The 23,349-nt window shown below is 43.6% G+C and overlaps 1 protein-coding gene across 2 annotated transcripts in view; it reads right to left on the bottom strand.

The window, feature by feature from the left end:
- Positions 1 to 23,349, bottom strand: part of SVEP1 (sushi, von Willebrand factor type A, EGF and pentraxin domain containing 1) — a 1,471,106-nt gene that overhangs the window by 315,026 nt on the left and 1,132,731 nt on the right. For both annotated transcript variants that reach the window (XM_069630907.1, XM_069630908.1), the window contains exons 28-29: positions 12,304 to 12,428; positions 4,265 to 4,388 (exon numbers count right to left, since the gene is read on the bottom strand). In XM_069630907.1, coding sequence (XP_069487008.1) covers positions 4,265 to 4,388; positions 12,304 to 12,428 — 249 coding nt within the window. The remainder of the gene's footprint in view (positions 1 to 4,264; positions 4,389 to 12,303; positions 12,429 to 23,349) is intronic.

Genomic DNA, 23,349 nt, shown 5'->3' with positions numbered 1-23,349 from the left:
AAGTCTCAGATCCAGAGACAATGAGAGAATAAACGAATGTGATGCCAGCAATGGACCATCTGGAAACTAGAAAAACGGAGCAGTCACGTATAAGGAAATCATACACATATGAAGGTCTCTGAACAACTGAATGTGAATTGAAAGTATTACAAGCAGGAACTTGATACATAGCTGTTAAACAACAGCAGAAGAGGGGGGAGCATGTGTTAGCCTATTCCACATGCCCATTTTAATGGCACCTTGTGTGAAGACTGGAGGGGGGTGTCTGTACTTCCGCTCTCTATATGGTAGAGGAGAGGCACAGAGGACCCCAGCCAAGATTCTCTATTATTGGTAACGTAGTCGAGCAATCAAGGCCTAGCTTCTCAGGAGGTGATGCAGTATGGTTCTTAAGTACAGTGTAGTCCCCGAACCCCCACAAAGGAATGTCCACACACTGTATTACTGAAAACACAGTCTTTATATAATTAATATTCAAAGGTATGTACACAATCGCAATAACGCACTTTGTACTCGGAAATCAACAATGATAAATATATACAATGCTAATGTGGTACCATCAATGTTATCGAATCTCATTAAAGAGCATCAACTGTACGGTTAAAATGTCACACAGATCAATAACGCAGAAGCCAGCAATAGCGATAGGAAGGAAAGCAACATGTTTGAAACGGTAGGCAGAATACTGGCCCCTACCACGAGGTACAGTTCTGTGTGGAGATCCCCCCCCCTGGGCAACCTGTAAAATAAAGATATATAGCACAAGCCCAGTCCATATATTGTTCAATAGCCTTGTTTCCTCCTATTAAGGTTTTACCCCCCCCCAATATACCTGGTGGAGTACAGTTCTTCGAAGACGCGTCGAAGGATCCTTCTTGAGTGACTCCCTTTAAGGCAGGAGACCCGGATCGTCGAGAGGCGTTGAAGATGGTGAACTTGTCGTCGACGGCGGCGATGAGAAGTTCAAGGGTGCCGAGACACTGATGTTGATCCAGGCGGTGCTCGTCAGCGACGTCCTGCAAGGATGAGGTGTGTGGGGCACTTCAGCGACAGATTGTTCAGGACTGCAAAGAGTTTCAGAAGAACTGTGGCCCAACAAGGGCGTCGAGTGGTCAAAGTCTTTGTGGCCTTCAGGTGGCGGGAAACCCACCGGCGGATTCTCCTTGGCGCGTTGGTCGTCCTCGACTTTCTCCGGCGGGACAAAGCAGTCGACGTTGTGGACAAGGGAGTCCTTGGATTCAAATGTTCTTAGGCAAAGGAGCGGGCGGCTCCGGTCGTCAGCGGCACGGCGTCAAGTGGTCCCCACGGCTGGGCAACACAACTTTGACGGGCCTCCTGCAGTTACACAAACTTGCGAACCCTGGTCGACGGCAATAGACTTCTACAGCAGTGAAGCCTGGGTGCTTTGCTTCGTTCTCCTCAGCGGTCCCGTCTTGGGTCAGCAGCCTTTCGAGGGTCTGACTTCCAGGGAGCTTCGGCGAAGGTTAGCGGTGCTCGATGGTCTCTCTGTGCACGGGAAGAGGGCGCCTTACCAGGTCCTCTCTCGGATCAGTCCTTGACGAGTTCAGCAGCTTTCAGATTAGGTCGAAGCAAATGCAACAGCAAGTCTTCTTCTTCCAGCTGGGTGTCGAGGATCAGCAGTTCCAGTTACTCTTCAAGTGTAGACACAGCTTCTGAATGCTTCTGAACAATTTCCAGTGGTGAGAGGTCCCCAGATATACTATCTTGTCTCTCATCCACACTGCTGGGTCACTCTGAGCAGCCAATCATACAGAAGGGCATTCATGCAGTCAGTTAGCCAATCAGGCACACAGTGCATTCAGGCCATCCTCCTCCCTCTCAGACACTCACAACAAGCAATGTGGATTGGGACAAGTACTCAGCCATTCAACGCTACACACTGCATTCAGGCCAGTTTCGGGCAGGGCTGTCTCAGTCTTTGTCTCTCATCCCAGAAACCAGACAGCCACAACAAGAAGTGCATATTGGTCACACACTCCATTCACCCAGGTCCCACCCACAGGGCGTACCCACAACATACAGTCACTGGGAAGGCTCCAGTCAGTCTGGACTGGACTTCACAACAACACCATATATGGAACTTCCTCCCAACAGCCAGTCAGGGGGAAGGGACAGAGTCAGGGCTTCCCAGGACTTTGGGAAAACAAGGTAATAGGTAATAAAATGCAAGAGGCCACAGGGGCCATCTTGTTTTCCATCAGGAATCAACTGATTCCAATGGCAGGGCCTGGGGATCCCCAAAATGGAGGATACTCAACGCACCTGTCAAATTCAGCATGGAGCTGCCACCAGCCCATACCCTGCTCTGCGGGCCACCCACAGGTGCCCAAAAACATACACTAGGGGCACAGGGTGGTACCCCCCACCCATGGGTGCCATAAGGGTATCCCACAGGTCTGTTCACCAAACCAGAAGAGAGAGAGCTGCACCGCCAGGAGTCCCACATGAACTCCTGCGCGGAAATATGACAGAACACACGATAAAAAGGCAGTAAAGGACAAGGATACGGAGGCCCTGTCCCTCCGATGTATTTCTAGCATCACACCTTGTGAGTAACTTCCTTTAAGAAAATTAAGTAGATGCTGTGACCTGGCCTGGTAAGGTGGGTTGTCACTAAAAGGGAAGCATAGGTGTGTGTTTGGAGTGCCTGCTCGAGCGGATGGTGGACATACATGGATAGGTAGAGGTTGTTATAACTACATGGGGATGTGCTATATGCATTATTTTCTTTACATAAATCTGGAAATATGCACACGTTTCATTCCTTACTAAATGTAAACGTCAAATGTTAAAATAATGCATTTTCATTTCCATTTTCATTTCCAAAACACATCTAGAATGGAAGTCTCTGCCTGATGCAAAACAAGAGCGACATGGAAGCTGAAATGTGCGAGAAAAGTCTGTGACCTAGGAATTTTCATGGCAACAGAGAATGGAGATTTCGAGCATAAGAAAATATATCAAAACATATGTCACAAAGTACAAACCAAGCACCCCGAGACAGAGGAAAATGCCTGGGAACAACGTCAACGAAAACATTGATTTTTTTCCCCCATTCCTTCACAGCAATAGTGGGTGAGCATGTTATCAGACCATTGGGTTTGCCATGTAAAGTATATGCGTGACCCTATTTCTAAACTGAAGGGGCATGTATGTGAGTATGATGCATGTTATTGGCATGTGCCAGTATGAGTACATGCAGGGATTAGAGAGCCTTGTGCTGTTCACTCTACTCCGTCTCCCTCAGCCCCTGATTGCATTGGGGCTGTCCTTGGTGGGAACAATGAGAGTTTGGTTGTACAGCCTTCCCGATTACCATGATTGTTTTATGTTTCTGCGCTGCATGGGAATAATGTGATTGCGCTGTGTCACGCACAGTCTGGACATGTAAGTGCAGCTTTATGTCTTATTCAGGTGTTGCTTGTATGAGGTGTGTGAAAATGTTGTGTGATTGTGTGAAAATGGTAGGGAAGAGAGAGTTCTAAATAAAAACGATGATTCACCTGTGCTCTTTAAAAAAAAAGAAGTTGGAACTGTGAGAGGGTGTGCCAAGAGAGCATCCTTTGGTGTAAATCATTTGGCAAAGGGGAAAGAGCTTGTGTTCCAGTGCTTGCCCGAAAGGCAACTTTGTCATGTACATGTTGTGGGCGTGGTAGTATTGAGTGTGAGAACTTCATTTTCTGAGGTAGGGTTTACAGCATTGGGTCAGAAAAGAAATGGTTTCAGACTTTTTGGAAAGTTCAGTGGCTGGGGATTGTGTGAAAATGGTAGGGAAGAGAGAGTTCTAAATAAAAACGAAGATTCACCTGTGCTCTTTAAAAAAAGAAGTTGGAACTGTGAGAGGGTGTGCCAAGAGAGCATCCTTTGGTGAAAATCTCCCATGAAATGTTTTTTGTTCTATTCAGGCAGCCTTGATATATATTGTGTGGTTAAACGGTAGCCGTAAGAGAAAAATGTACTTGACTGGCTTTTTATTTTTTACTGTTTGTAACAATATGTTTCAGAATGACAGCGTTATACTAATCCAGACATTTAGGGCCTGATTCATGGAACGTTTTACTATGGGATTGCGCCATTATAAAACACTTCCATGAATCTAGCCCTTAGTATCTTTGTAAATGACTAATCCAAGCAACTAGTAACTTTGTAAACTGTGCAGTCGTTGCAAATATCTACTGTGTCCACTAACTTAGAAAAATGAATTCTGAATAGCAAGACTTGCATTAAGTAAATTATATGATACCTGCACAGAAAATGCTCTTCGGGTCAATCTTTACTTTTCCAACAACCCCAGGTAGAAAATCTGGCCAGGCAAGCACATTTCCTCTTTTTAGTTCTTCTGGACATGATGTAGCAAGCAAACTCACCTAAAAAGATAGGTTAATGTAACAGTTAATTATACAAACTCCGTTAAAATCATGGTATAAATAAAAGCAAATGGTAGTTCCTCAGCTTTGCGAATATTGCTCCTGAAACCCTGGCAGTGCAATAAAGAAGACTATTGTAATAATGGAAGTATCTAGTCTCAGTAAGAAGCTGACTGAGCAGGCGTTGGGCATGCAAGAGGCATACATGGGTGGAGACTGGTGGCATGTCATGTAGAACATGGCAACATGACTACAGCGAAGCAAATACATTTAGAATTTGGTGACCTGAGAATAGAGGGATCAACGGAGAGAAGCGGCGTATAGGCAGATAACGGGGAAGGCATTCAAACAGCACAGAAAATTTGGAGAGGGAAGAGGAAGGTATTGGCATGGGGCATGGCCAAAGGGAATGAGAGGAAGAGGCGAGTGGGGCTGAAGTTTGGGAGGGAATATTTTATCGGAGGGAAGATTTTATCGCAGATGGACCATGGATGTTTGGATCCTGTGAGGCATTTTAGACCGCTGGGACATGGAATCAAGAGTGGCCAGCAGGTGTGGTGTTGGGGGTGTTGGTGGTGGAAACAGCATTCTTTGGGATCTCCCCCGAGATTCAGCCAATGCTAAAGTGTGCAGTGAGGGCATGGGGATTAGTGGGATCAATCTTGAAATAGGGGGAGGGAGGATAGGGGGGTGGGAAATTATTTTAAAATGTGCACTAATTAATTTGTAAATAGGAATATCGTATTACCTTAAATTTAATGTTCGTTTATTCCTAGCTTTTAATGAACATTTTAATGTATGTAATATATGCTGGTATGAAAAATGATGAAGACTGTTTTTGTGGAGGGGTTGATTTTCTTTGGTAGCCATTTTAGGCATATTGGGCTTATTTCAATAGTTGTCTTCAGTTTAAATGTGTTTTCCTCAAACTATGGCATACAGTCATCATTTATTCGGACAGTTGTCATGCACATGGTCTATGCACATGGGTAATGTGGTCATAATAGTTTAAGCAGGATGTATGTGCACTGTTGGTGTAGTGGAACGGTCACTTGATTTAAGGTATCACTCATTATCAGGCCCCTGCAAGAAATGTCTACTAAGGCTCATTGTCTACCAATCTGCTGCTTACAAGCCCTTACTTTAGGCATGTATCTGCTGTCATGATGTTGTGAGGGACCAACGTCAGGCAGGCACAGCGATAGATTAAATACAGGTTTACTGAGGGCAGTTAAAACATTGAGTCAGAATGAAATAAATGCCTCACAACCACTTCACTGAGCCCTGGAAACGTCCCTTAGGTGACTAATACTGAGAATCAATGGAGTTGCGTCTCTTGGACATACTATCAATAACAAAAAACAAGATGGATTTTCCTTAAGTTTAAATAACAAATGTCAGGGTTTTTGTAACCAGTTATCTGGGTATACTTTGCCTGGATGTGTTGTCACTTCCAAGCCACTTACAGTCTTGGGAGGTGTTTAAGCGATCCTGCACATCTTTCTTGGATTTTTGTTTGCAAATTCAGTACCGCTGCTTCTTGTCCGTGACTACTGGGGAGACTGTTTGCCTGGGATTCAGGGCCCATGTGTGTTTGCATGCTAGGACTAGACAAGGGCAGAAGTTAGGCCTTGTTAATAGCGGGATACGCTTGAAAGCTACCACCAAGAGTGGGTCATGGTACCTTCCTCACCTCATTGTACTAGGTTCTTGGATCTAGCAACAAACTCCTCACCACTCTTTTCTCTGTCAACCCACCCCACAAACGCTATGTCACATGCTTGTACTTTCACACCTCCTCCAGTCACACCTTTCAGTGTTAGGGCATGTATACTCCTCCCTCACAAACTTCTTTTCCTCAGACGTCATTCTAGTAATCCTTTGACCCTCCTTCTCTGGCTGCTAAACTCTTCTTCCTATCTACTTCATAGTTCATCCCTCCACCTCTGGCTGGTGCTGTCCCCAATCTCTTTCCCAAACTTTCTTCTCACTTCTTCCTCAACTCCCCTCCTATTCTCCACCTTTAAACATGTATCCAGCTCTGTGTTGTTGTCTCCTCCAAGCTTCCCCTGACCACACTCACCCCTCACTCGATGTCTCTTTACAACTCCACCTTTACACACTCTTCCACCTCCCTCTTGTCACCTCTTCCACATCTCTTTTGAAGGGACCTCAGACCTGTCCAATACAGCTTACTTCTTGCTCTCCTCATTGAACTCTCCCTGAAGACATCTTATGTCTCTGAAGGCTCCTTATTACAACCTCCTTACTTTTCCCCTATCTGCTTCCCCTCACGTCACCTCTCTCCAGCATTGTTCCTCTTGCACCAGCTCAATCACCTTCTCCTTTCCTCCATCTCTCTACAAAACAGCTTCTCTGCCTCCACCTCCAAACACCTATACTACTGTCAGGCAGCCTGTCACTTACACAGCATGCTGCCCCCAGTCCCGGGAACCAACCTCTGCTTAACAGCACTCAGATCTTTACCTCAATCAGTCTTGGATTCCGACAGTTTACATAATGATTGTTTGCATCTTGACTGATGTTTCACTCTGCAGTGGGTTGAGCCTTGAATAAGGCCAGCTGCCATCTTAGAATTTCACTTTGTTGACACCGGAAGTGGGGCTTCTGCCAGGAAAGCTTCATGACCAGTGTTCACATGAGGCATTGCTCAGCTGCAAATCTGTTAGATAAAGGTGTTGTGGTCGCTCAGGGTCACTGTTTGAATGAGGTCCCCTTTCTTCCCAATTTCCAGCACCAGACTTCATTGCTACCCTGCCAAGGTTAATTAATGGAATTCAGGAACACCCTGCAGAAAATCAGTGTCTTGTGACTACTGAATTGGACCACCCTTGGCATGGTTATACCACAGAGGTGCTTGTGTTTTAGATGTACTACCAATTCTTGGAGCTTCTATTAAAGGGATAGAGGCATAGTCCTGTCAAAATGACAAGCACTTGCCAAAGGTCTGGTACATAGTGAGGTACTTTACAAATAAGACTACCAGCCCTACACCTCAGCAACGGCTGGTAACACTTAACACAACTCTAATGGATGCTGTTTAGTATTCCTGCCACAGCTTTGCAATAGCACCTGGAGTGTTGAAATTGCTGAATGGGATTACCACAACAAATGATATCAGGCCCAAATAACCAAACAGACTCAAGGAACATGGCAAAATACTACTTTATTATCAGCTCCATAAAGTAGGGAAACCTGGTGAACAAACAGATTGCAGCTCACACACTCTCAATGTATTTCAGTTACACAAAAGGATTTATACCTCAAAATACATCAGCTATGACGTCATCCTACTTGGCAAACAGTAAAATCCTACTGGGTGGAGGGATTTGTTAAAAGAAATGTATATACCTATAGTTTATATGAGTGATAATATCATCATTGGATGATGTAGGCTTATCTAGTAGGCACACCTTGAACCACCTCTGACTACGTAAAATACAGATAATAATGCAATGAAAGCAGTGGATAGGCCCGTTCAACCATGTATGGTCCACTATTACATAGGCCCTAATGATTGGTTGGCACTCTCTTACCAACCTTGGACATTCAGCTCGTTAGCAGCTTGTAAGCAACAAAACCAGTTGCAGGAGAACAATGTCAGACAACTGCCTTTGTTAGCTAAGTAGCCTACCATCTCTCATCAGTTAAGCCCTAAGCCTAGGCTTCTTCTTTGTAGTTGACCTTGCTGACTGTTCTCCTACTCGGAACTTTAAAGGGAGTGAAGGTACATTGCTGTCTTCGTCTGGAGCTTTATGAATAGGCCTTATTTTCTGGTCCTGAATCATGTGTGAGGAGACCATGTTTTTATCCATTGTGCCCTTCTATTTAGTGCAATTTGATTCAATTGTATTGGGTGCTATTACTCTTCTTGGTCTCTGGAGACTTGGTTGCTCCATTCTGCATGTGCTTTCTGCATCTTTAATTGAACAATACTTGGCACTCAAAACTGTTCACTCCTTTACTTAATCTAAGAGAAATATGTCCTGCATACGTAGCTTATCCTCTTTGACTCCTTTCAAGCCTTGCAGTTGATTCTTGCTGTGGCATTTTCGATTCTGAGCCAAGAAAATACCATTTGTTCTCGCATGAATCTGTATTCCAGTGCTTGTCAGCTCTGCAGCCTTGATTTCCCTTTTTGAGGCTTCTCGCTTACTTTTAATACGATGCCAATGTCCATTTTCTCAACATGACTGCTTTACTCAAGGCCTGTGCTCTGTTGGATAATCTCAGTTTTTTTTGTTTGGAAGTAAGAAGATTCTGAATACTGGGGTCTAAAAGGTATATATCACCTGAGATATCAATAGGTTTTAAGGGACAGGTATTCTCAATGTATTGATTGTTCTATTTCCTACTTTAGCAAGCTTCTACACTATCTTATCTACCTTGCGTTTCTGCATATATAAATCGATTACATCTCTTGTCACCTACATTTTTAGTATATATGGTTTTCTTCATATTCACATTTTTCCAGCTTTATTCCTCCTTGCTACAGCTTGGCAGACCTTGCTCCTGGACCTTGGTCGTGGTGATGAAAGGGAGGATGTCTAGTGGGCTCAGGCAGCAGTACTCGGGAGAGGGACTCTCCAGTAATGGATTTCCTTTGTTTCCGTGGCACTTCAGTGTTTTGATGCCTTTTGCTCGGCGTCAATGAAGAATGAAAACTCTGGTTGGATGAAGCTTGCTTCCTCGGTCCTGGACTCTGGTCATGGGACGCTGGATCAAGATTTCCTGCTTTTACCGGGTTCTCTGGATGTACACAAAGATTTGGCTGGATTCGGACTTCGCAAGATGTTGCACTCATCAATGGCCACAGGACCCCAGACATTGGGCTTCTGCAGCTCTGGTGAGGCACAGTAAGTCGGGGGTTGTGCCAAATGGATGCTTGTCTTGAAGCTAGTTGGTCCCACAAGCCTAATGGAGAAAGTTGTGCTTTGTGGGTCTTCCCAGTTGTTATGCAAATGGGGTCAGCACAGCTGCAGGGATTCACTGGACACTTTGTGGTCCAGGGGGGTGCTGCTGGTGTCTCATCACGTCTTTTTCTTCGGATGTTCCTCTCCAGTGGTGAACTCTGCCTCTAGTTTCTAGCTTTTTATGCGATTTCCCATTCATTCACAGCCTAGGCAGTCAATCACACAGCAGAATGGCTGTCCTTTCAGGACAGCCCGCCGGTAAATCAGGACTGGTTTCACCCAGGCACACCTAGAGACAAAAGGCAGGGATGTTTTGGGACACTCTCTCACTTCCTGCCTTTCCAGACACACCGGAGCCTGGGCGGGCTTCAGGGCCGAAGCCCGCCAAAGGCAAAACACACAAAGCACTCAAACCAGTTTCAACTAACAGAGCCGGCCAATCAGGACTAGTTTCACTCAGGCACACCTAGAGACAAAGGGCAGGGATGTTTTGGGACCCTCTCTCACTTCCTCCCTTTCCCGACACACTGGAGCCTGGGCAGGCTTCAGGGCTGAAGCCCGCCAAAGGCAAAACACACAAAGGACTCAAACCAGTTTCAGCTAACAGAGTAAAAGTCAAGAAAGAACTAAGAAACAGAAATGGAAAGAAGAAAGTGGCCATTTTAGAAAAAATGGTCACCCATGGGTGTTGTAGTACAGCTGAGGGTTCCGCCTGTGGTAGAAATGTACACTGGTAGTAAATAATAACCCACTGCCACCAGCCATTTAAAGTAAGTTAGTGCAACAAAAACATTTAATGAGAAGCGCGAGAGGAAATTACTAAGTAACCCCCTAGCACTCCACATAGGATGTGGTGTGCTAGTCCCACAAAGAAACAGGTAAGTAAGACACAGATCATCTTACTATTCTTGGCAGTGTGTCACTATGCAAAAAGCATATGCCTATGGAGTTTGTCAGACTCCATAAAACAGTAAAACACAAACATCGTTGTCAGGGAAACTATATGAGGGAGTGAGAAAAAAGGTCCCACTCACGCAGGAGGAAAAAATCACAAGCCCTAAGTCCAGCAACCAAGCTGGGGGTCTCTAAGTTTGAAGGGAATTAGCACATAAATTAACATTCTCCTTAACACTGGCTATGAGTTAATATTTAACAGAGGAAGCATGGGAATTCAGACTAGGAGTGCAGAAGTCATTGGATGCATGGACTATGCGTATAGGGAGGAGGCAAAGGGGTTCATGGAATATGGGTGGAGGGCACTTGGGGAATCATGGAGTATTTTTGGAAAGTGTGTTTCATTTTAGTAAAGCTACAGCAGACATAATGAATGATAGCCATAAATATAGACAGGGCACAGACTGCATCTGTACTATATGGAGCCACTTCTCTGTAAAAAAGTACCACAATGTGTAGCATAGGATAGATATATTGCTATCTTTCAAACTGAGATTTTCGATAAACAGGGCAAGAGGCTGCATACTTTCAGAAGCAGACTGAAACATATCAGCATGATTATCAAAACTACTCTTTTGTTCAGGAATTAAAAAATGTCTGCATGATAAACCATACAAGCTCACACCTGGTTTCGACACTCTGGCTTTGTTCTTTCATGGTTTTGTCCTTATCGGTCTAAACACACTTATTCGGCATCTTAGGCTGGCAGATTTTCTGAAACTTTTCTTCTTTTACGTTATGTTTTAGGGCCTTTTCTTTTTTTCTTTATACGTCTCCTTTTGCTGTTATTATTTCTTCACTTGGGACATCCCATACCTTCTACGTTGATGATACCCAGTTTTGGTTATTTCTCTGTCCTCTTTTATGCCTTCGATCCAGGATAATCTCTCTCTTAGATATGAAATCCTGGATGACGGATCATTTCTTCATCATGAATTCTGCTAAGACGGAAGTCCTCTTTTTTCCGGCTATTACTCCCCCCCCCCTGCTACTATCTCTTTTCCTCTGTTTTTACTCCCTATCTCTATTACAGCCTGTATCTTTATTTTGATTCTGATCTCTCCTTTTCCTATCACATTTCTTTGCTTGTGCATTCTTGTTGTTTTATCTTTTTATTATTTGAAAGGCAAGGCCCTTTGTTGCATTTCAGGCACCTTAACTATTGTTCTTTTCTCTCATTGGTTCACATCTGTTTTATTGCTCTTCTACATTTTTTGGACTACCTCTATCACGTTTGGCTCCTTTTAAATCTATTTTTAACTCTTTTATTCACTTGTGATACTTGCTGCTGCCTCGTGTCTCTATTTCTTCCTCGTTGCTTTCAATTTGCTGGTTTTCTTTTATTCTCGTCTCAAATTCAATTTTCTATGTTTGGTTTTTAAATCCCTCTATGTTCTTGCTCCTCCATACATCTAATTTCTAGTCTCCTTTCATCTTCCCTCGCGCTCCCTGTGCTCTCAATCTCTTTTTCTCTCATCTGTCCCTCGTCCCCTACCTTGTGCTCAGTCTCGTTTTCATTCTTTTTCTTGGTTGGCTCCATTGCATTGAAATGCCCTTCCTCTTTCTGTCCGCTCAGTTAGTTCTTATCCTATCTTCTGCTCTGCCTTTAAGGATTATCTTCTTCAGTCTTCATTTTTGTTTTCTGTTTGTTAATGTTTTCACATTTTTGTACTGGAAGTGATTCTCTGCAGTGCTCTGGCGTAAAGTGCTTTATAATTTCAAAATATAATATAAAAATACACCATTTGGTGTAACAAACATTTTGGGAATAGTGAGAAGGTTCTTCATTAAGAGTGTCGGGGTAGAATGCTCACTTTATTCGAGCAGTTCTCCCAACTTATCTGGTGTAGGTAGTGTTTTCTCACCCTCTTCTCTATTGAGATGTATGTGCTAGTAACAATATCTATCAAAGATGAGGAATCTGTGTGAGGAAGGAATCCATTAGAGGAACAAATTATTTACCTCACAAGAATTTCTAAAACAATGCCTACAGTGACCGGTCATATGTGGTTTCAAGCAATACTCACCTCCTGTGAAGACAAGACATGGTCCCAAACATTAACCTGGCTAATGGAGCCCACAAAAGACTCTGCTGGATTGAAACCTTCTCCTCGCTGGTCCTGCTCCTGTGCGAGAACTAATGCACCACCACCTGCACATTAAGGAGACAAGAAACTTGGGTCAATATCATTATTCATTTCTATGTGTAGACAGGATTTTACAGACCAACCAAGAACCAAAATTCTTGAGGTAACAAGATTCTGGTCATTAATCATTTAAGCCAATGGATACCAGTGAGAACCTAAATGATAGGAGGGTTTTATATTCCTTGATAAAGATATTGATTCCTCCTAAAATATATGGCAGAAGAGGAGGTTCCCTTTTTCTCTATTTGAGTTTGTTTCATGTGAGCATGTGTATGTCATTTACAGCATTATGCTAGGCAGGGATGTAAGTAATGTTGGTGAAGTCCAGCTATTCTTGTTTATTCAGGTACACAAATGCACAGGGCATTATTTGAAGGGAAGATATGTTGACAGAGTTTTCAAAGTTTGTATCAATTTGATGAATTAAATGTTTGGAATTAATCATAACCACTGGGAATTTCTCAGGGCAGATTCCAATCCATCGTTTTTTATACCACCCGTACCACCTGTGCCATCAGTCTTGGTCCTGCACTTAATGGGAGTAGTCCTCTACAAGCTAATGGAAAATGTCACCTGTGCATGGAAATACAAGTGTTCAAAACCATGTGCTATCCTATTTAATATTAAGGATTGTGTTGTACTATGGCTGTAGTTGGTAAGGCCTGTTCCATAGAGGTATCACAAGGCACATTTTATCATCTTTTGAGAGTAGGCAATGTGGCTAGACAGTGCTTACAAAGTATATACACAATGTTGTATCCCAGCACTGTTCACCATTGCCTAGGTGCATGTCTGTGATTCCTTTACTTAATATCAATACATTGAGAATACCTGTCCCTTAAAGCCTATTGATATCTCAGGTGATATATACCTTTCAGACCCCAGTATTCAGAATCTTCTTACTTCCAAACAAAAAAAACTGAGATTATCCAACAGAGCACAGGCCTTGAGGTAATTCAGGCAGGCCATTGCAGTATCCACAGCCAGGTATATATGATATACTGTTAACATCAAAGAGCTACAACACTGGCCAGTGTCTGAGCATTTGGTCATCTTTCTAGGTTCTGGTTCATAGATGCTGCTAAAGACACACTGGAGATCGCCCAAGCAATGGTATGAAACAATGAGAGGAGAACATTGTATTGCAGTCAATTCGAGTGTTTTGTTTATATGCCCACTTGTGCCACACTCCTAATCTGCTGATTCATTAGAAGCAATTGCATTTGTGACAAAGTCCCCTGCCTAACATTGGGACCGACAATGGGGTGGTCAAATGGGCTGTGGGCTGCCCTGAGTTTGTGGATGCTGGATCTGGAGGAGGTATACTATCAAAAGCACATGCCTCTAACGGATATTCGCCCTTTGTGTAAAAGTATGAAAAGAATCATTGTGGCATTTTGGATATTTGAAGGAAGACAATAAAAGTCAGGTGAAGTTATCAGTGAGCTTGTTCAAGCCACCGATGAAATGTCAGGACTGATCCAGCCCTTTGCTTGAGTTTCAGAAGATTGTGTTGGAGAGACAACACATAAGACCATTCTTATGGTTGTCTAGAAAAGTGGCCAGGGATTGCCACTGTTAGGAAGGGCTTTCATTTAGAGCAGTGTCCAGGCTGCATGTCTGCTTATGTGTTTGAATCCAACAATAGACAGCATAAGCCTGAGTCAGAGAGAGAGAGAGAGAAATACAGAGACAGAGAAGGAGAGACTGTCTGGGCTTAGACCTTGCAAAGGCTCTGGGAGGCACTGGCCATCTTTCAGAGACAGATGACTAATCATTGGACTCTAGGTGAGTAGATGTGAAATCAGTAGCACAGCAAGACCCACTGCTTAAAGCCCCAAGGCTCAGTAAAGAGAAGAGAAAAAGAGAAAAATGTAGAGCAAGGAAGAAAGTGAAGCAAACCAACCCCCCTGCCATATTTCTTCCCAGGGTACATAGGTTATTGATTGCCTACAATTGTGGGAGGAATTTAAACTTACATCCGGTGTATTTGCAAAGCAGAGGAGGCTGAGCTCCTGCCGCCTCTTAGGGGCACTTTGAACAACCTTAACATTAAAAGCAAAAGGCAGGAAATTGTGTATGAATCCTCAAGGTATTGTTGAATTTTAAGCAACTTGAATAAAGTCATTGTTGGAAAGCTTTCACCAAGCTGCTCAATTGGAAATACATTTTCTTGGTAGGAAGGTAATTGCAAGATGCTATGGGGATGTAGACCGACCAGGTCACTTAATCTCATGGATACTCAGGCAGGAATGTGGTCTGACTAATATTCACACAGACTTGCCCCCCCCCACCCCCAAGCGAAACCCATGCCCTCCTCGGACCCCCGTGAAACCCATGTCCACCAACCCCACCTGAAAATCATGCCCTCTCCCAATCAGCAAAATGAAGGGATCATCTTGTCTAGGATTTAAATGGATTATCTAGTTAATAAAACATAAACATTACACATCTCTGGGACCTGTTTTCCCAATAGGATGCTATATTGAAGACATTTTCAGTTTTCTTTTCAAATAATATATTCATTTTGAAAGAAAATGAAGGCACCTTATTTTTAAGCAAGTGTTCATGTAATAAAATGATAACCTAACAGTTCAATCTGACCACATTTGTTCTGTATGACTGTGTCCAAAGTACATGCCCTTGGAACAACATTACATAACTAGGCAGCAGAGGAAACAAAAAGGCATGTATCAAACAGCAACATTCACTTAGCATTTCAGTTCATATCCACACAGCAGAAAAATTCAAGTAATCAAATGAGAAGCACCCAGTGAGTATTTGTGTTCTAATGCCCAAAGCTGATGTGCTTGAAACACTGCCAAGATTAAACTATGTTTTCATCTAGATTTTCATATTTCAAAATCATTAATTATATGAGAAAATTATATGTCTTGAACCATTCCCTAATCAATTTTTAACAGAGCCAAATAATTAAATCTGGCTTCAATCACAAGGGTAAAATGGGGACAGTTAAGAGACATACCTCCTTCGCATTTTGTGGTAACGTGGGATGGGGGAAGGCTATGCTCTCAAGAGGGGTGCGAAGGTGAACCAGAAGTGACCCAAACAACACAAGATCACAGTCCAAAATAAAGGGAATGTCCAATCAAGTTTCTATAAAAAAATATATATTCTTTAATTAAACATATCGCCTGTAATAGAACAAATAGAAAATACTGTACGAAAACCCACCTGATGGAAGATCAGAGAAGATATAAGAAGAAACTAGCACTCTGAGTCTGGATCCTGGGGTGGTAGGAGAATTACTAGCCAGAAAAAGCATATTTTGATGTTAAAAACAGGCGCAATCATGACTTAACTAGTCTCTAGGTCCCAAGTGGACGGAGGGGGCAGGGTATGGTCAACAGTATCTGGATTCAGTAATTGGTGGGTGCCGAGTAGGAGCAAATGTGGTCACTGTGCAGGAGAAGAAGTGCTCTCAGTAAGGCAGGTCAGAGTGGTCCCAGGATAGCTTCATACTTGACCCAGGCCTAGTTAGGCTTTAGCAGTGGGGAGGCGTTGATGAGTGACGCTTCAGTGGTTCGAGTTGGCAGGCGACGGTCGTTGAAGTGGTGATGTAGAGAAGTAGGTGGATCCATTTGCTCTAGTTCCCGCCCCCTCACTGCCATCATACTGGAACAGTAGAAGAAGAGCAGTAATTGGATCCCCTATATCGGTCCTATACAGCATTCAGTGTATGAGAGAAGTTGTGCACTCAGACAGTCATACAGAATGTGCCCTCGTGTGGATGGATGCAACATGCAAGGATGTCAGCACGCACATATGGACATCATGGAGCATTACAGTGAAATCTGATGATAGCAGAGTTATGTCATGAAGAAGATACATAAACCTATGTTGAAATTTGAAAATACTTAAGAGTAACAATGTAACTGTAGCACCAAGAGAAATATGTACCTAAGGCTAAAGTAATCATGAATACAAAGACCAAGGTTGCAGAATCAGGAGAGGCTGGAAGGAACTGTGTGCAGAACAACAGGAAGGCTATGTTGGCCAAGAAACAAGGATCTTATTTTAAGGAATAATTGCAAAGCACAAGTGGAGTTATAATTATAATTGGTTATTCATAATGTGCTTAACACCCAGACGTTTCTAAGCGCGGAACCGAGGATCAAACCTATGTTGCTTTGCGTCATCTTGCTTCCAAGTCGTGCGCATTGCCCCTGAGCTATCCTCCCGAGTTAATCAAGATAAGTTATGAATGAAGGGGACATTTCTCTTAGATTAAAGAAGAAGAAAACATCTGCAACGGCCAAAGTATTGGACAATTAAAAGGGTATAAAATCTATAAAAGGTAGAGTGAGCAAGTCTCTAGAGGCCAAGAGGAGTAACAGCACCCAGTATAATTGAATCAAATAGCAGTAAATAGAAGGCTGAAATGAACAAATTCATGGTCTCTTTACATGTGACTGAAGTTGAAAACAAGGGCTATTCATTAGAGCCTCAGACAAAGATAGTGGTGTGCTCACACCCCCTTGGTTTTTCCAGGACAGTGAGCATGCTATAAGGTCAACTACAAATGGAAGACGTTGTCTTATGGCCAACCAGTGAGAGATGATGTACCAATTGGGAAAACGGGGAGTAGTCTGACGGGATTCAAGCACCTAAGTTTTGTTTCACATACGTTCGGCTAAAAGGCCAAAAGTCCAAGGTTGGGATAATATCCCAACCAATCAGTGGGTTTGATGGACAACCTAACATACAATGTTGTGTAGACTCATCCACTGCCACTTTGTTCGCTATAATCAGCGCTATACGTATTTAGAGGTAGTTCACGGCATGGCCTAAAGGTAAGGGGTAGCCAATGATGTACTAATTTGTATATGTTTTATACGCAAATATGTTCCTTTAATAAATCACTTCCCTCGATAGGTTTTATTTGCCATGTAGAATCATATCATAGTTGATGCATATTGGGGTATAAAACCTCTAGGCAATCAAGCTACTGTGTGAGTGTGCATGCATCAGTCCAATGCCTGTCAGTTCTCCCTGCTTTATTAAATGAGAATAAAGTAGTACTTTGCCATATTCCTTGAGTCTGTCTGATTATTGGGTCTGAGATCATTATTTGTAATTCCATCTAGCACAACAGAAGCTTCAAGGTGCTAGAGCACAGTGACTTTGGGGGCGTCAATATGTCGGTCAATGAGGCTGGCGTTGAAGGACTAGCTGAGCTTAGCCATGGTTGTAGCCCCTGGTCAGAGTGAGTGAGTGTGTGACTCACCAGTGATTCAATTCGGGCCCCGGTGTCGAGCAGTTGATTCTGGCATAGGAGGTGATGGGCTTAGTTAGGGCACAAGGCAGTGCCAAGCTGTTTCGAAGTGCAAGCAACAGATTGACTTGATGGAGGAGCACAAAAGCCAGTGCTGGCGCCTAACCTCTAGTTCACTGTGCAATAAACACATAGTTACTGGTTCGGTAGAACAGAGAGCTTTGGCTTGTCTGGCTCTCAAGCTGCTGTGAATCCCGCTCAGGAGGACTCGAGGACAGGAATGTTCCCTTCATGGTCTGTTCTCCCAGATTCAGGAGTTTCTGGCACAAAGTGGTCAATCCTGGTTCAAATCAAAGGTTACTCCTGATGTGCTCTGGGAGTGGGTAGGGGGCAGAACTTCTTCCCCCGTGGATGGCTCCTTCATCACCTCAGGATGAGGGCTTTGCAAAGCACAACTTTCCCAAAGGAAGTCCCGTGAGTTCTTCTCAGGTGTATCTTTGTGTCTTGCGAGGATCAAGAGGATCTGAGAGAATATAAAGAAGGCGTGGGAGACCCCTTCTTTTAAAGGCAAAAGTCCCCAGGTAGTCTAATCCCTGTTCTGGAAAGGAGTGAATTTTGCCCTTCTGATGTCACACCCAAAGTGCTTTGCTCCAGAGGAAGTGGAGGGGACAGGAAAGCAAAAGAGAGACGGAGAGGAATAATACAGTAGATGTCTGCCTCCATTGACCAGGGCCACTTTCCTTCTCTAATCCCAACCACTTCCCTTCCCCCTAAGAACAAAGGTCTTTGAGATGCAGGACCTGGTGTGAGGATACACCTTTTGAATGGTTGAGCCCCTTTGATGCCGAGGACAGCTGCTTCTGACAGAGGGTGTTACATGCCCTCAGAAAGAGATCAAAGAAGAGACCCAGTCCTCCAGATTCCTGTCCTACCATTTGGCAGTCTCCACATGGCTGGCCATCATAGAAATCACCTTCCACAGCAGATCTGACTCACAGGAGCTGACACATTTGGGATGTGGTAGCCATGATCATAGGTAGTGCCATGCACCATGCCTAAACTCAGGCATAGATTTATTTAGTGTTTACCCTTCCACCAGCATGGGTTACTCATGATCATTTTAGTTTTGGTACAGGGGGAGCATATTTTAAATGCTGCCGCTGCACTGCACAAACCTGGCTGTCGCTGCAGCTGTAGAGTGGGCATCCTGTGTCCTTTGAATCTGCTCTACGCTATGAGCAGAGCAGGCACTGTGGATCAGTCTACTGATGCAGCAAGGCACAAGCATACTATGCAAAAAGGGGAAACTGGTTGCTAAATTACCCTTTTGGAGATGGAATTACCTGTATCATTTTATGTATTAACAAAATCAAAAAAGCCAGGGCTTTGCATCTTTACCAGATGGCAATTCTTCACACTGTACATTCTAAAATGTCACATAAGTCTTGTTCAGGAATTGATTAAAAAGACAGGACATAATATGAAAGATATGTCTCAAGGAGAGCACAAATTAAAGTAAAGAAGAGATGAATGCTGTTCTTGCTATAAAATATATAAAATAAATATTGGTTTGAGGAAAGACATGCACCACGACCAGTAGAGCATCACCATAATTATGCTATTTAGTTTACACAAGTTTTTGTTATTGCAGGTATGTTGTTTAGTAGCACAGTAAGTGCTCCTATCAACAGCATGTATATACACAAATATGAACCCCAGCACATGAACACAGATCTCTATTTATTTCAACTTTGATTGTTGCATTGTATTAATATATTCCCCAAAGAAAGATGGAATTGCCACAAAGGTTGTGCTGTACTGAATTCACAAACTGAGATTTTAGAGGTTCAGTTGATATGATCTGAACTTGGTTGCAATACCTCATCAGCATACTATGCATTATCATGATGTATATAAGTCTAACAACTTCTTTGATGGGTACCCAGGTGGTTGCCCCTACCACAGTGCAATATATCAATGTATGCAGACCAAAAGAACACACTTGTACTGCCTGTTATCACTCTCCTTGTTGTCAGCCATCACCTTAGCTAGGCGCTGATTGAGATTTACAAGTTGCTAATAGCTAGGGTGTGCATTGCAGCCCTGGACCAAAGATGAACTGTAACAGGAGTGCTGCAAAACACACACTCGCAGAGAAGTAAGCATGTCAGTGTTTTTTGTTTTCAAAATGATTGCCAACATTAAGCGGCAGGGAGTAAACTGAGATTGCAACCTTTGTCTGTTCATTCTAATTTGTACAGCTCCCCCTGCAACAGTTTGAGACTGTTAGGGAGAATTATCATTTCTGTGCTAAATCCCTTCACCCTTAGAGACCCCCAGCTCTTTTGCTCGACTTTAGGACTTTTTAATTTTAACCGTAGAGTGAGTGAGACCTTTTGCTCACTCTCTCATGTGTTTTGACCTGATTTGGATTATGGGTTTCCTTTGTTTTTGGAGTCTACTTTTTGTATGGTGACACACAACACCTTCAGTGCAGTGTCACTGAGAAATCCTTTAGATTTCTTATAAGGTTTAAATGCCTATTCTTGTGTGAACTACTGTTCCCAAGAATAGTAAAGTGAAATTGACATGACTTTACCTGTTCTCTTTCTAGGGTGCCTGGGGGGCTAGCTAGTAGCCCCTTAACCTGCTATCCCATGTAACATTTGTTTATGTTACCCTCACTACTTTAAATGGCTTGTGGCAGTGGTTTCATTTTCCAACCATTGTGCTTATCTATCCTCAGCTGCAGTATAGCACCCATGGGCGACCATTTTGTCAAAATGACACGGTCTTTTTTTTTGCCATTTTCTGGTTGTGAGTTCTTTCTTGCATTTTACTCTGCGCGCCAACCCAGATTTGAGCTCTTTCTTCATTTTGCCTTCGGCGGGCTTCAGTCCTGAAAACCGGCTCTGGCTCCAGTGTGTCTGGAAGGGCAGGAAGTGAGGGAGGTTCCCGAAACTCCCCTGTCCTTTGTCTCCAGGAATTCCTGAATGCAACCAGTCCTAATTGGATGGCTGGTTGTCCTTTCAGGACAGGCACCCTGCTGTGTGATTGACAGCCTAGACTGTGCATGACTGGGAGAAACCTGCTTAAAAGCTGAGGGTTTGGGACTAGAGGCAGAGTCGACCACTGGGAAGAACACCTGATGAAGAAACCATTAATGCAGTTTGCTGCATCCTCCTGGAACTTTGAATTGTCCAGTGAAGCCCTGCTGCTGTGATGAAACTCCTTTTTCTGATTGACAACCCCCCCCTTGGGTTAGTGAGACCAACTAACACTGATACGAACTCCACTGGACCATCTTCCGCGACTGGCAGTACTTCTTTGCTACTTCAGGAACCAAGTGCCAGGGTTCGAGAAATCCGTAGTCAAGTGCAACATCTACAATCTGGCCAGAAGCAACAGGAGTCTCGCCCTCCAGAAGCAGGACAACCAGAGCTTGATTCCCCTCACCAGAGTGCATGACTCAAGGAATGAAGGAAGCCCAACCGGTATCAAAGATCTGCACTGCTGCTGTTTACCGCGCACTGAAACTGCAAAGTGCTGATGATCTGAAAAGAGTCTGTAGCTGCCAACAACCTCTAAATTGCTGCCATAGGAGTCCTCCAGACGTCCTCCCTCTAGTTCCCACGACTGAGGCTCAAGAACCCAGCATCTGCATCACTGAAACAGGACCAAATCAAGCTGGACCACTCTTCTTCAAACCAGAAGTACTGTTCAGACTTGGAGTACTTACCTCAGTGTCTTTAGATTTGCTCTTCTCAGTTGAGACTTGCAGTAGCTACTTTTGTTAGAGTTGATTTTAGCTCTGCTTTCCACAAGTTTAACAGATTGTGACAGTACAAGTGATTCCTACAAAACTCTCTAACTTTGTCCTTTCCTTTCTGCAACCTCCGAATCTGCAAAGTGTACTAGTGATATATAAATGCCATTACTGTCCCAGTGAATGAATTTATTTAGAAATTGATGTTAAATTAAAAAAAAAATAGCTATTTATAACTGAAACCTTCAGTATAAGTGTTACCTGGCTACTTGTATTTGTGAATTTCATTGCTACAGCGCAAAAGCTCACATTTGCCCTCTTGAGATAGGCCTGGCTGCTCAGTCACACTACCAACTTGTATAGTGCAGCCCTATACTAAAAGGTGGGTTACCCAATACCAAGCAGACAAGTGTTGTGTAGTCTCACACAGTGTTACTACATCAATTCTTGCCTAACAGAGACACACACAATTGCCATAGAAGAAATTCTCAACAAAAGCCTTCACACACCAAAAGTATTTATTGCACATTGGGTCAACATAATTTCCATTACTATTACTTTCATCTTACATATGGGGACACGGCCTATCCGTCACCTGCTTTTGTTTCCTGTTGGAGACACAGGCTCCAAAGTGGTTACCCTGGCCAATAATGACTACAAAACAAATGTGCCGTGGTTTAGAAATGACCTAGTATCTGACTGAGATAGTATTTTGCTGGCCTATGTGCAGTACTTGGTGATATACAAAAAATGAGAAGACAAAGGGGGTCATTACGATATAAGAGGTAACTATTAGCTATTAATGGCATAGGCTACCCCCTTACCGGGTACCAGGTCCGGGTTCCTTGAATGAGGAAATACCAGGCCATTCTGACATTGGAGGGCCCGGTAATTCCTCATTCAAGGAACCCGGACCCGGTATATCCCCATTCCCATTCAAGCCCCCATAGGGCTCAATGGGAATGGGGAGCATGCTGGGCTGCTCGCGGGACCCGCTAAGGCCGCCTGGTAAAACCAGGCGTCCTTAGCGGGTCCCGCGAGCAGAACTCGTAATGAGGCAGTAAGGGGTTGACGGCTCCGGCACCTTTACTGGTGCGATTAACCCCTTACCGTCAGAGTCGTTATGACCTCCAAAGACATGATTTAGATCTTACAGCATGCTGTGTGAAAACTATACTCAGATGATTTCAGAATTGTTGCCCTCTCGGACTCAGTTGGGCTGCCATGACAGAAATATTCTCCACTAAAGTAAGGACCTGCCAAGGCACTCCTCAGGCTCCCTCCCCAATGTTACAACCACATTTCCTCCTCAAACAAGCATTTTATTTATCTGTGAGTCATGATATTTTCGGGAACTTTAAACTAACTTGGCACTTAAGTAATCAGGGGTTTCAATGCTCAGCTAAACGGTACTCATTTTATCCAGGATGAAAGGCTGAGTGGGCCCAGATGGGGTTCAGAAACAGTGTCCTGCAGGTTACCGAGCTCAGCATCCCATTTCCTTCTCCTTTAAATGTGTGCATATTTTTTGTACTCTGAGCAGGTTGTTGCAAATTCATCATAATGTGAAAGGTGAACTGTTACTACCTGTCTCCCGTATCCTGCTAGATAAAAGCTGATATTTGAGATAGATGTCGTCAGGCTCCCTTCAAAATTGTGCTATGGCAGTGATGCAAATCTGTACTTGGGGCTGTGCAGGCCAAATGAGATAATCCTAGAAGTGATGGGACGATATTCGCACAAAGCAGCAGAGCAGCTGGCGGCTACAGTGTCACATTACATTGCATTTTAGACAAGGGGAGATGCAGAGATTGGTACTGTATAGCACCATGCTGATCAGGTACTGAAGCTAGGATTTAAATCAAAGTGTCTGCCTGCTAATCTCAGTAATGTGGACACCATGCCACATATCCCAATTCGTTGT

Source organism: Ambystoma mexicanum, chromosome 6q (assembly GCF_040938575.1).
Source record: "Ambystoma mexicanum isolate Mex_15411 chromosome 6q, UKY_AmexF1_1, whole genome shotgun sequence".
NCBI classification, from domain to species: Eukaryota; Metazoa; Chordata; class Amphibia; order Caudata; family Ambystomatidae; genus Ambystoma; species Ambystoma mexicanum.
The sequence above is the reverse complement of the archived record's forward strand: the minus strand, read 5'-3'. Positions and strand labels throughout refer to the sequence as shown.